The sequence below is a fragment of the Dendrobates tinctorius genome, unplaced genomic scaffold (assembly GCF_039654945.1).
Source record: "Dendrobates tinctorius isolate UK_male_01 unplaced genomic scaffold, ASM3965494v1 ptg000241l, whole genome shotgun sequence".
In the NCBI taxonomy this organism is placed as follows: Eukaryota; Metazoa; Chordata; class Amphibia; order Anura; family Dendrobatidae; genus Dendrobates; species Dendrobates tinctorius.
The window spans coordinates 14,516,981-14,531,594 of NW_027361908.1; the positions used below are offsets into that span (position 1 = coordinate 14,516,981).

Below are 14,614 nucleotides of genomic sequence, written 5' to 3' on the forward strand. Positions count from 1 at the left end.
ATGCAGCCCCTCTCAGAATATAATGCAGCCCCCTCAGAATATAATGCAGCCCCATCAAAGTATAATGCAGTCCTCTCAGAGTATAATGCAGCTCCCTCAGAGTATAATGCAGCCCCCACACACAGTATAATTCAGCCCCCCATAAACAGTATAATGCAGCCCCTCAGAGTATAAAGCAGCCCCATCACATTATAATTCAGCCCCCTCAGAGCATAATGCAGCCCCACACACAGTATAATGCAACCCCACACAGTTTAAAGTCCCCTCACAAACACACACAGCATAGTGCAGCCCCCACACAGACACAGTATAATGCAGACCCTTCAGAGTATAATGCAGTGCCCTCAGAGCATAATGCTGCACCCTCAGAATATAATGCAGCGCCCTCAGAGTATAATGCACCCCCCACAGTATAAATCTGCCCCCCCACAAACACACACAGTATAATGCAGCCCCCACACACACAGTATAATGTAGCACCCTCAGAGTATAATGCAGCCCCCCAGAGTATAATGTAGCCCTATACATAGGATAATGTAGCCCCACACACAGTATTAATCAGCCCCCCACAAACACACACACAGTATAGTGCAGCACCCCCACACACAGTATAATGCAGCCCCCCACGCACAGTCTAATGCAGCCCCCCCACACAGTATAGTGCAGCCCCCACACACAGTATAATGCAGCCCCTCACATACACAGTCTAATGCAGCCCCCAAACAGTATCGTGCAGCAGACACACATACACACACACACACACACTATAATGCATACACACACGCTCACATTATAATGCATACACACACTATAATGCATACAAACACAATACTTACCTCTCCTCCTCGTTCCCCTGCTTCTCTGGCTTCTGCAGAGCATCTCATCAGCTCCACTGCTGGCACACGTTGAGTAAGAGGCAGAGGGGGAGTGATGGGAGAGGGAGCGTTGCATGACGCTCTCGCCTCTGTCACTGCTTTCAACTGTACTGGCATCTACACCCGGCAATGACGGGCTATGCCCGTCACTGGACATTGAGGGGTTAAACACAGCTGGACTCCAATGAAGTATGTGACTTAAATATGAGTGTCTGAGCAAAGGGTCTGAATACTTATGATCATGTGATATTTCTGTTTTTCTTTTTTAATAAATTTGCAAAAATTTCTATATTTCTGGTTTTTAGCAGTCGAGATGAGGTGCAGAGTGTACATTAATGAGAAAAAAAATGACCTTTTTTTCATTTACCAATTTACCAAATGGCTGCAATGAAACAAAGAGTGAAAAATGTAAAGGGGTCTGAATGCTTTCCGAACCCACTGTATACCTATATTTTTGGCCTAAAATATAAAGGAAATGTGCCATCTTTAACTTTAGTCCTTTTAGAGATCATTTCATCTTTAACTTGTTTAACTGTTCACAATAAGGCCGGGATCACACTACCGTGTGTGATGCGAGAAACTCGCACGAGTCTCTCTCATCAACACCCGGCACTGCCGTCGGCACTCAGGACCGGAGCTGTGGCTGCATAGAAATACTTGCAGCCGCAGCTCCGATCCTGAGTGCTGGCGGCAGCGCCGGGTGTTGATGTGAGAGACTTGTGTAAATTTCTCGCATCACACACAGTAGTGTGATCCTGGCCTAACAGTAATTTTGACCAGAGGTGCCCAAACTTTTATATGCCACTGTATTTGCGGATTACTGATGGCAAATTCTCTTGCTCTTTTCTGCTTTCTTGTTCCACCGTATTTAGCTACAATCTGTGTTCAGGGAGAACATGAACTTACATCAGCATGACATGACATTCATATAGTACATGTGTATGAATCAGTATTGTACATACAAACAGAACACATAGATTAAGTATTTGCGGCCAAAAAATAGTCAAATAGACTTCACTTGTAATATATGTGGGTAAACTTTACCTTCGAGAGCTGCTGTTTGCGTGATGAATAGATGTGACGGTACCCAGCATTTCCCATAGCATGTCTTAGCACGAGAGGTTTTGCAGTATACAGTATGTTGACCTTGTACCATTTGAAAACAGGCAATGTTTCTCAAGTGTCAGGTGCTGCTGCACTTCCCTTTTCTGAGCTGCCATGAGACTATTGACCCATATTCTTTCATCGCCAGCTGCATGAACGATCTTTGCAAGTAAGTGTTAATGGGGTGAAGGATCAAACAAGTGAAAATGTTTGTCTACTATTACAAATAAGGATTTACTGATTTTCTAGAACAACTCTATAGAGTGTAACTAGTATTTACTTTCGCTCCGTTCACTTGAATGGGAATGAGCTGCAATACAACACACACCTATAGACAATAGTGGTGAAATCCAGGGCAACCCCTATAATATGCTCTCTGGTCCGAGCCTTATACATTATCATGTTTTATTATATTACTAATAAAATTTCTAAATAATTAAAGCTGGGAACCAAATAGAAGAATATCTGTTAATGTAGTTCTCACAGGCCGTACACCTAATGTAAGAAATGCAGAATTCTCAGAAGCATAATGTAGTGGTACCTGGCACATCAGGCATGGTGATCGTTGTTTTGTGTCCTCAGGCAAGACGATGAAGAAACCTACTGTCGCGCTGTAATGGAGTACGCAAGAGCATGCTCCCATTCCGGTTTTCCCATACGAGACTGGCGCGATGACTTTCCTGCATGCAGTAAGTGCTTTATTATGGTGATAGTAAAAACATCTTAACTTTGGTTTCTTTTCTAATGTGTAGGCAAATAATACAGTAGGTAATACTTTAATACAGAATTATTTGTTGGCGATACTGAAAACATTGAGGCGCAGGCAACTGTTTTTGATACACTTTTAAGTGGTTTTCCAGTTCCGAAAGCCCCTGGAACTTTACTCACTCTCCTCTCCAGCACTTAGTCTCCGCCGCTGCTCCAGATAGCTATTATTATGTGCAGTGCTGCTGTCATGTCAACAGCACTGCAGCTAATAACTGAGCGTAACTGCTCTGATTGGTTTGTGCCGTCAATTTAGGCAGAGCTGCTGCGCTCAGTTATTGGCTGCAGTGCTAACAACAATAGCAAAGATTGGGAACAGCAGCAGAGACTGAGCTCAGGACCCCAGGAGACGTGAGTAAAGGTGTTTTTTTGTAAAATAAGCTTTATCCAGGGAAAGGGGTTTCCAAAACGAATGTTTTTTCTTTAACGATTTCAACACACTTTAAAGAATTTTCTGCAAATATATTGATAACCCCTTGTAGATTGTGAGCCCTCGCGAGCAGGGTCCTCTCTCCTCCTGTACCAGTCGTGACTTGTCGTTTTTAAGATTATTGTATTTGTTTTTTATTATGTATACCCCTCCTCACATGGAAAGTGCCATGGAACAAATGGCTTTATAATAATAAATAATAATAATCAAACTTTAGGATGAATGGTGTTGAGCTGCAATATTTAACATGCCTGTTTAAGAAAGGAAGTCACTTGATTTTAGTGATCAACAGAAAAAATCTGCTAATGATTTGTTTAAAAAGTTCCTATCCTTAAAAAATAAAAGGAAAACTTCTGAACATCTATAATACAACAATTGGTCAATTAATACATAAAAATAATGCGGTTACTGAAAGCAACAGAAAATCTTTATTCTCTAATATTAGACATATGGACCCTGAACTTTTAATCCTTAAAGAAACAAGCAGAGTTCATCTACCAGATATTTCAAACCAGACAGTAGACAGTCCAATGCGAGATTTATTTATAAATAGGAAAGAAAACAAAAGAATAATATCCTAATTATACAAAATCTTTTGTGATACGTTGGAAACCCCACAATTCATTAATAAATATGAAATAAAATTAAATATGACCTTTAGTTCAGAGGACATTACAATAATCCTAAAAGGTGTACATTCCATCTCTCCTATAATAAATTATCAAGAACTCAACTACAAAATAATATCTAGGTGGTAGAAAACCCCCGACATCTTCCACAAGATTGGCAAAGCTTACTCGCCAAATTGTTGGAGATGCAACTCAGAACTTGGTACACCCTCCCATATTTGGTACCATCTTACGTTTTTGGGAAAAAAAATCATCTAACATGTAGAAAAAGCTCTCAACTTCTCACTTGTTCTAACCCCCCAGCTAATTTTATATAACCTCCATTCCCAACACCAACCTATTAACACACACTGTATAATATCTCACCTCCTTAATGCAGCTGAGAGCCTTATTGCAAAACAATGGAGAGATCATCCTTAGCAGAATGGATCAATAAGTCAAATACTATACAGTATACTCATTTTAAAAAAAAACAAAAAACTTCTTGACCTATTCCATGCAGGATAAACTCCTTGAACACTGGAACTTTTGGTATGAATATCAAAGTAAAATCATACTACACAAGTTCGGATCTTATCCCAAAACTCATTTACTCCCTGCTCCAAATAAAAAAACAAATACGGTAAATAAATGTTTATACCATTCACAAGCACCTGTTACCAGACTCACCCTCGCAAATGTCAATATCTGCTTTTTCTCATCAGGACTCCCCATAGTCGTAGTAGTAGATATTCTGAAATTAATCAGGATATGATTAGAACTATTTATATGGAAATGAGTGCCTATCTTTAATGAGTCAGAAAATGACAAAGTGCATAGTTTTCTAGAAACATTCTGCATAAAGGACTTGTAGCCCCATCGGACGATGTCTGCACACACACACAACCCCCGGCAGGCCCGCACAGACCCCCGGCAGGCTCATACAGACCCCCGGCAGGCTCATACAGACCCCCGGCAGGCCCGCACAGACCCCCGGCAGCCCCGCACAGACCCCCGGCAGCCCGCACAGACCACCGGCAAGTCCCGCACAGACCCCCGGCAGCCCGCACAGACCCCCAGCAGGCCTGCACAGACCCCCGGCAGCCCGCACAGACCCCCGGCAGGCACGTACAGACCCCCGGCAGGCCCGCACAGACCCCCGGCAGCTCGCACAGACCACCGGCAAGTCCCGCACAGACCCCCGGCAGGCCCGCACAGACCCCCGGCAGGCCCGCACAGACCCCCGGCAGGCACATACAGACCCCCGGCAGGCACGTACAGACCCCCGGCAGGCCCACACAGACCGCGCATCATGATGAACATCATTTCAGCAGCCAATCACAGCCATGCCATTAGTTAACATGGCTAACACAACTGGCTCATGCCATTATGGGAACTTCCGATTCCGGTATTCGATATTGTAAAAATATCGGTACTCGGTATCGGAACTCCGATACCACGAATATCGGCCGATATCCGATATTTGCAGTATCGGCATGCTCAACACTAGTGTTCACACTTATGCAACCACATTATTTCAGTTTAATTATTTTTATCTTGCCCCTCAAAGTGATTTCAGTTTGTTTCTCAATGGATTTGTACAGTTTATCGATGACATTAAAGGTGGAAAGATTTCTGAAATGATTCTTCTGGCATCTTAACAGAGGTGTGTCGAGTTTTCATATCTACAGTATAGACAGATAACATACAGTATATGTCTGGATGATAGCGAACATAATTATCTTACAATTATCTGCATGAAAAAAGCTTAAAAGTCTCGATTGATCTTTTTTTGTCATAATCCTCAGAATGTCATCCTGAAATTTGTGCAACATCCAAAATTTCTCTCTTTGACCTTTTTTCCGACTATTTAGCAAAATATATTGTACATTTCACAAAATCTTGCTATAATTGCTGCAAAAATTTCTAGCGTACATAAAATTATTTCAGGATGTGCTGTAATACTTTTGCAAAAACTTTAGCGACTTTTTGGAAAGTCACAATTGATGAGTCTGCTGAAAAATATCTAGAAATTCAAAATTCCACCCACAATGAGAAACATAAAAATAACAAGCAAAAGAAGCATAAGGTGCAAATGAAAAACACCAAAAATTAGACAATAAAAACGTAAAAAAGCAATAATGAATAGAGTCTAGTTATATGATATTTGTTTTATTTCAGATGAAAAATGTGAAAACAATTTTGTTCACCGAGATTGTATAAGCTGCTGCCCACCAACCTGTACTTATGAAAAAGAATGTCTTGGAAGCAATTTGCACTGCCTGGATGGATGTTACTGCCCAGATGGTAAGAGAGTACAGCATAGTAAATAATACCCATTAATGTCATATACATTTCCAGTCCTGTATCTTACTTACATGAGTGAGAAGCAATGTACTGCCTATAATAATAATAATAATAATAATCTTTATTATCTGCCTATAATTCATTGTGCTGAACATTAATAAATTAGCATTGAGTAGAAACTCCTACCACCTGGGTTTTGTACACTCCTTGGAGCTCTCCTAGTCCCAAATATTCCACTATTAAAGGGGATGTGACAAAACAAGTAACTTTTCATTTTACCTCCTTTTAGAAATCTGTTCTGTTCTCAAGAATAAAGGATTTTTAATGTTATAGTGTAACTAGCTGAAGAGCCCGGCGTTGCCCGGGCATAGTAACTAATTGCCATCCCGCTCCCTCCGCAGCCCCACTCTCCATTCGTGTCCCGTTCTCTCTCTACAGCCCTGCTCTCTCCCTCCACAGCCTTGCTCTCCACGTGCTGTCCCGCTCTATCCCTCCGCAGCCCCGCTCTCCATCCGAGACCCGCTCTCTTCCACGCAGCTCCGCTCTCCATTCGCGTCCCGCACTTTCCTTCTGCAACTCCCCTCTCCACCCGCCAGTGGATGGGGCTATGTGGAGTGGGCATGGCTTTATACATACACACACATACATAAATACACTCAGCTTTATATATATAGATCTTGCTATTTAGAATACCTGCGCCCTGCCACCTTGATTGGCCAGTTACCTAGGTAAAAAGCGTGTACTGCCTGCAGGCTATATTACGACCACTCATATAGTGACAGTCATTTAGTTGTTATTGCTGGTAGCCATGGATACCTAACATACTGCAATGCCCTGCACATGAAGTAAGTGACATAGCGAATCAGAAAGCCTATACTACATTTCTAATTGGAGGTATTTGCTAATATTATTATTATTACACCTACTACATATTGGGATAGGATCTTGGAGATGGGAATACCTCTTTAACCTAAAAGATAAAGAAGGAGTGAACAAATGATTCTGTGAGCACAAGCACTTCTGGTGGATTTGATCAATGTATAGGGCCTTATTAAGACACATTCAAAATTTGCAGGATAATTATATTAGCAGGTCATTTTTACTGTACCATAAATTTTAAAGTACAAGTATTTAGTAAAAATACCATTTTCTAACATACACTTACTTATATGGAGTTTCAAAAGATATTCTTCACTCTTCTTCTTGAACTAGGACTGATCCTGAACAATGGTTCCTGTGTGTCTGTTACCAGCTGTCCTTGCATTTACCATGGAACAGCCTACCCAGTGGGTTCTAAAATTGAACAAGAATGCAGCATGTGGTAATTATTATTACATGCATTGTTTTTTTTTGCCTAAAGAATTTATCGCCAACATGTTTTGTAATGCTCTATACAGACAAATTGTCCCCGATTCATGAAAGCTTTTATACCAAAAACAAGTGGATTCAAAGCTTGGAAATGGTGTTGTGCCAAAATGTAGCTACTTTTGGCATTTCACGACAGTTTCTCTCAGCTACGGCAAAGTGGCTGGAGCTGGGATATGATGGGGGCGCGATAGGACATGACACCACACCTTGTCTAATTTATGACTGGACAGAGTTTTCTCGCGCAATGCCCGGAGGTGCTCGCTGCTCATCAGGCGCTCCAGATCCATGGAGACGCATGCATCTCTTCATTAATCAGAAAGGTGTGACTCCACAATGCCCCTCATCAAGACCGGTGAGAAAATCGCCAGCCTTGATGAATCGAAGCCATATTGTTATCACTTACATCAGTCTCTTTCTTGAAGGGCTTGCAGTCTTATTTTCTTACATACACACAAGGCCCAGTGACATAGAAGATAGTTAATCTGTTAGTATGCTATTAGATAAATTCTGATAACACAACATTGATACTTACATTACTGATTTTGCACGTCTATTTTTCTGTCAGTATTTGCACTGGTGGTGTTTGGAACTGCACAGAACATGAATGTCCAGGTAAGGTTTTAAGATTATGAATTATTCGGATCAACCAAGATCATGTCCCCTAGAACATATATTTCACTTGACACAAACAAAGTATATGGAAGCAATGTGTAGTCACTTCTTTTGTTAGAAAGATGTGCGACTTTTCAAAGAAAGAGCCTTTTCTGATGGACACCCATGACGCACACCAATGGTTGGAACTTTAATAGTGGCAATAGGGAGATTTACCTGTCTTACCGTATGATCTCTCAAGCAAGAGATTCGAGCCAATTATGTAAATAACACTCGGCTCAAACTCTGTCAGAGTTTGATCAAAGTGTCATCTTAGCATGATCCGATTCTCTCGGAGGAGACTTAATATCTTCTTCTTCTCCATTGTCTGTGTCCTCTGTGTGCAGTCCGATGTTCTACACTCACCCATAGACTTGTATGGGAACGCATGATACTATTTGCGGGGCCACTCAGCATGCTGCAATTTTTTTTCTTGCCGAATCGGCATGTGAAAAAAAACTCAGATATGCACAGCCCCATAGTATAACATTGGTCTGAGTGCTATCCGATAAAACATTGTATAGTGTCTGAGTGCTATCCGATAAAACATCGTATAGCACTTGGCCTTGTTATACACTTGTGTGTGAAAGAATTTCCTTTGTTGCCCTCAACACTAAGAACTAAAATTTTATTTGAATATATCTAATTGGTTGCTATGGGCAACAAAGGACAAATAGTTTAATAACTCTCATTCAATATCAGTGAGGAAGCAGGAGCACATAATCTTCCCTTGTTCAATAAGGGGGCCATGAGTGTCAAAAAGGAACAGCAGCTGACATAATCTTCATTTGCTAAAAATGGGGGACATCATCTTGGCTTGATGCAATTATTCTAAATGCAATCTATTGTAATAATATGACAATTATTTTTATATTTGCAGATTTCCCATTGTGTTTTTCCCATCACAACGTGAAAATATGCTAGTTTTAAACTCACTTAATATAATCACTGTTATCATCTCACTGCCGTACTGTTGGCAAAGCAAATTGATGGACTATACATAAAGAAACACTCCTCCTATCAACATTTTATCTGCTTAATATATTGCAGTCATCATGTTATATAGCACTGTGCACTTACAATTGCTCATTTTGCCTTTCTACCCAGATAATTCTTCTCTTTTCCATTAGGTCTATGACATCACGTGATTAAATACTGTCTATGGCAGGGAGGAGGGGCTGAAAAGCTGGGTCAGAAGATGAAGAGGAGAATGATTTCTGTAGGGACAAGTGACTTCCTGTTTCTACATAGAGCAGAGAAAACAGAAGTATTGTCTGGGTAGAAAAGCAAAATGAGCAATTGTATTTGCACAGTGCTATATAATATGATGCCTGCAATGTATTAAGAGGATAGCAACCTTTGACAGGAGTGATTCTTTAACTATCAGCTCATTCAATAAAATATCATAAAATAGAAAGGTTTTACCCCAAAAATGTCAGTTTGGGTTTCATTTACAGTAGGGACAGAGGAACATGCCTATAGACATATAATTTCTCCATTCTGTCCTATATCCAACATGACTTTCTTGAATTGGGGAAGATGTTGTCGTGGGAGTTCAGGACTATGGCCCAATTTCTGCTGTGTCCTCAGTTGAAGTCAGGACAGTCTATGCAAACGGCAATGCCTCCTGCTCTAGGGGCCAGACTGGGACTGAAATTCAGCTTTGGCATTTGAAAGCACAGTGTTGTCCCTGCCTCTTTCCTTATATAGGAGTTTCTATTACTAATATTACCCCTGCCTGAAGGAAATCAAGATTTGCTACGACATCAATATTATCAATAATATTGCTGTATTAGATTTAATAGTAATAATAATAACAACAACAATAATAATACCTCAATAATAATATTGAAACATAACAGACAAATACAACCAGACCATAATCAAACATTACCAGTATATACAGTAGTGCGACCATAATGATCATTTATGAAAATCACTGTATTAAGACTGATATTACCACCATACAGTTATCATATAATAGTGATATCAATGCTCAGCAGATTATGTATGTGTGTACTGTAAATGTACTCACCAATGGGATGTTTGTTAATTGCAGTCACTCATGTTTCCTTTTCCATTTGGCCTAGAATGCCATGAACACTGCTACCATCCATAACACATCCCTGCAATGTGTAACAGAGACATCTTTGGCTTTTCCAGCACCATCATTACATTCCCCCACCTCTACACAAACCATATAACCAGTGTCCTGACAATAAAAATTCCCCTTCTGTCCCCTGGTATAGTAATAGTACCCTCCTTTTTTGCCCTACAAAATAACAGTGTCCCCTCTGTGCCCTTTCACAGTAATAATGTTCCCTCTTTACTTTCTCATAGTAATAATGTTCCTCTGTGCTGCATTAGTATTATACGCCAACCTCTAGAAAAAATTTTCCCTTATGCCTCCTTATAATAATAAATCCACCATGCCTATTAAGGCTGTGTTCACACATAATTATTCCACTCTTGTCCACAAAAAAACAAAGGCACTTCCATATACAATGTACAAAACAATGGGTACAGCAGATGAACTGTCACCAATTAGAAGAGAACCATACAATATTAGCAAAAAATCTGTTTATTTGTTCATTTAAAACTCCATAAAAAACACTACTATTACACATTTCAATAACATACCCCAAGGGGACCATATCCACCGAGACCAAAACCCACAGGGATAAAAAATGAGTATATGCACATATAATCTAATCCATAATCTTCTTCCGGAAGAAGCGAACGGGCGAAACGCACGTCGGGGCGCAGGGGTCCAACACCACAGGCCGTGATCACCTTGTCATTACTGCCCTTGTAAGTATCATTTTGCACTAATTAACTGTATTTTATGCGATTGACCACGCTTGTATCGCATGGACATTTAATATACATGAGAAATGTTAACATGGGAGATTATGTATAATTATAGGGGACACTTATGGTGATGTATTACTTATGCCATGGGCAGAATATAACAAGATACCGTGTGTCTTTCCTAGTTTATGGTTCAGTAATTTCCCTTTGGATTAGATTATATGTGCATATACTCATTTTTTATCCCTGTGGGTTTTGGTCTTGGTGGATATGATCCCCTTGGGGTATGTTATTGAAATGTGTAACAGTAGTGTTTTTTATGGCGTTTTAAATGAACAAATAAACAGATTTTTTGCTAATATTGTATGGTTCTCTTCTAATTGGTGACAGTTCATCTGCTGTACCCATTGTTTTGTGTTCACACGTAGCGTTCTTTTGCGTTTTGGCGGCAATTTTAAACGCACGATTTTGCAGTGAAATGCAAAAAAAAGCATCCCATGCAATCCTATGGCATTCCGCACATGCTGTGCTAATGCTGCAGATTTTTCTGCGGCTGAATTGCATCGCGGAAAAATACGCAGTATGTTCATTCTTTGTGCGGAATCGCGGGAAAATCCGCACACATAGGAATGCATTGTTCCGCTTACTTGCCGCATGTGGCTGTGCCCACCATGCGAAAAGTAAGCAGAACATTTGTCGATGGTACCCACGGTCTGGAGGAGAGGAGACTGTCCTCCATGCTCTAGGTACCATATCCCTGTTAAAAATAGAATTAAAATAAAAAAATCAGCATATTCTCACTTTCCATTGTCCCTCGCAGCGTCAGCAGGCCTCAGCGATGCTCCCGGCAAGTCCCGCTCCCAGCGATGCCTTGCGACAATGACCTTTGATAACGTCGCGGCCTCGCGAGACCGCGACATCATCAAAGTTCATTGTCGCAAGGCATCCCTGGGAACGGGACTTGCCGGGAGCATCGCTGAGGCCTGGGAAGGCTGCGGGGGCCGCCGGAAGGTGAGAATAACACGATTTTTTTTTACTTTTTTTAATTATTTTTAACATTAGATCTTTTTACTACTGATGCTGCATAGGCGGCCTCAATAGTAAAAGGTTGGTCACACTCGTCAAACACTATGCTTGACGAGTGTGACCAACCTGTCAATCAGTTTTCCAAGCGATGCTACAGATCGCTTGGAAAATGCTAGCATTTTGCAAGATAATTACGCTTGCAAATCACTAGTTTTTCAGCGGGAAATAGGCAGGAATTTAAAATGCGGTTTTCTCGCATATTTTCCGCGGAATGGAAATTCCGGAATTCCCGCGGAAATCTCCGGGGGATTTCCACACGTGTGCACATAGCATTACAGTATTAAAGAAACCTATGGAAATAATTTCCCTCATATCTCCTTATAATAAAAATCCCACTGTCCTTCCCTTATTAATAATCCCCCTTGAGCCCTTATAATAATAATGACCTTGTACCTCCTTAAAATAATAATAAACTCCAAATAATGCTCCCACACAGTATGATGACCTCACGAATCCCACACAAAGTATTATGCTCTACAGTACCACACGCAGTAAGGCTAGGTTCACATTGCGTTAGGGGCATCAGTTTAACGGATCCGTTAAACGGATGCACTAACGCTGATGTCATTTTTTTTACATCTTTTGTGCCCTAGAGCTAACGGTATGCGCTAACGCATGGTAGCATTTAGCTACCATGCGTTAGCCATACAGGTCTATTCACAGTGAACGCGTCCGTTTGCTGTGCGCTAGATCCGACGCACCTGAAAACGCTGCAGACCGCGTTCGAGGGTGCGTCATAAAGTAACGCATTATCACTAATGCATGCCGATATCGGCATGCGTTAGGATGCGTTACTATAATTGCGGCCAATGGGTGCGTTAACGCTTCTGTTACATAGCGTTAGTGCCGCTACGTAGCGGATGCGCTCAACGCATGGCCCCTAACGCAATGTGAACCACCCCTAAGAAGGTCACCACAATCCCTGGTACAGTATGAAGACCACCACAGCCCCACAAACAGTATGATGATCATCACAGCCCCCCTTTCAGTATGAAGCCTCACAGCCACCCCACACAGTATGGTGTCCAACAGCTCTCCATATAGTATGCTATCCCCCACAATCGCCATACAGCATGATATCCCCCCACATTCCCTCATGCAGTATGGTGTCACTCTCATCCCTTCATATAGTATGATATCCCTAAAATCTATCAGCCAGACCCAATAATGCTGAAAAAAACCCTAAAAAATGTATAATCTATCTTGTCTCGCAGTAGGCAGTGCAATCTGTGACATCATTGTGAGATCTGCCTCCAGAAGGCATCCTGGAGCAGCTTGCTGATGGGTATGGCTGGGGATGTGGATAAGGGAATGGCCTAAAGTTTTGTCACAATGCATAATCTGTCCCACTTTTTCTTCTTTTAAAGTTGGAAGATATTCTGTAGGCAGCCATAACTAAAAGACTCTTACTCCCTAACATCCCACCCCAGCAGGTCTATTCTCAGGCAAGACAATAAAATGTCATAATAATGATGTGAAGGGATGTACCTGGGAGCTTTTTAATTACAAATCTAGTACTATAGAAAGTAATTGTAGCAAAAAAAAATAAGAGTATCAAAAATCCTTTTTTACCATTTTTAATATGAAACTTATACTTTGAGGACAAAATACTCTCTTTTCTTTTACAGCCGAGTGCTCTGTGGTTGGCGATTCTCATTTCACAACTTTTGATGGTCGTTATTTCACATTTCTGGGCTTGTGTCAGTATATTCTGGTTAAAGGAACTGGAAAAGATAAATTTACTATTACGTTACAGAAATCTTCTTGTGAGCAGGTAAAAGCGTCGTTTCTAAAATTACAAAACTAATTTGCCTGCTGTGTGTAGAATTACGATGCTATTTCTTGTTTTTAGCTGAGCTGCGTTAAAGGGGTTGGCCATTCTAAATCGATAAGTCTTCAGTTACTCTGTGTGATTGCAGACATATGAATCCCCCCAGCATATGCACTGTGCGATGCGAGGATTCTTTGGTTTCTGACCCGGTATGAGTTATATATACTCCTAGCAAGGACCCATCTAGTGGGCACGGCCTCGCTCCATACACTTGTCTTGAGCAAGGCCGCCCCCCCGTCTAGGGATGCGGCCATCCAGTGGGCGGCTTCTGGCTGGGAGTATGTTTTATGCATACATACCCATCTGTCCTGGCTTAGAAACTGGAGAATCCTTGCAGCGTATAGTGTGTGCTGGGGGGTGGGATTCATAAGTATGCAGTCACATAGAGTGATCAATTTAGACCGGACAACCCCTTTAACTGCACTTGAAGTGTCTAAAAAAGGCACAAAAGTCAGAACATTTCCACAGCAAGTCACTTTGACCTTGCTGTGCGTATGTTCATTCTTTTTGGCATTATTTAGTGCTTTTTCATGTGCGTTCTTGGCTAAAGTGGCCTGAAAAAGCCGTTGTGTGCACTCAGAGAAGCTTTGCTAACGTCTAAGACACATTGATTAAATAGTTCTGGCGTGAAAAGATCAAGAGAAAAAATATTCTATTTTCTGGTGCTGCAAATGCCACTTGTCTTTTGTATTATTGCTTTGCCATTCCATGAATATCTTTTGCATGGGTGCTCAAGAATCGGTTTCTATTACAACACAAACAGGTGTCTTAATAGAAC

At 41.1% G+C, this 14,614-nt stretch overlaps 1 protein-coding gene across 1 annotated transcript in view; it reads left to right on the forward strand.

Moving 5' to 3' along the window:
- Window positions 1-14,614, forward strand: part of OTOGL (otogelin like) — a 356,745-nt gene that overhangs the window by 45,601 nt on the left and 296,530 nt on the right. The window contains exons 10-15 of the mRNA XM_073556969.1: window positions 2,042-2,148; window positions 2,562-2,668; window positions 5,964-6,089; window positions 7,302-7,410; window positions 8,023-8,069; window positions 13,634-13,779. Coding sequence (XP_073413070.1) covers window positions 2,042-2,148; window positions 2,562-2,668; window positions 5,964-6,089; window positions 7,302-7,410; window positions 8,023-8,069; window positions 13,634-13,779 — 642 coding nt within the window. The remainder of the gene's footprint in view (window positions 1-2,041; window positions 2,149-2,561; window positions 2,669-5,963; window positions 6,090-7,301; window positions 7,411-8,022; window positions 8,070-13,633; window positions 13,780-14,614) is intronic.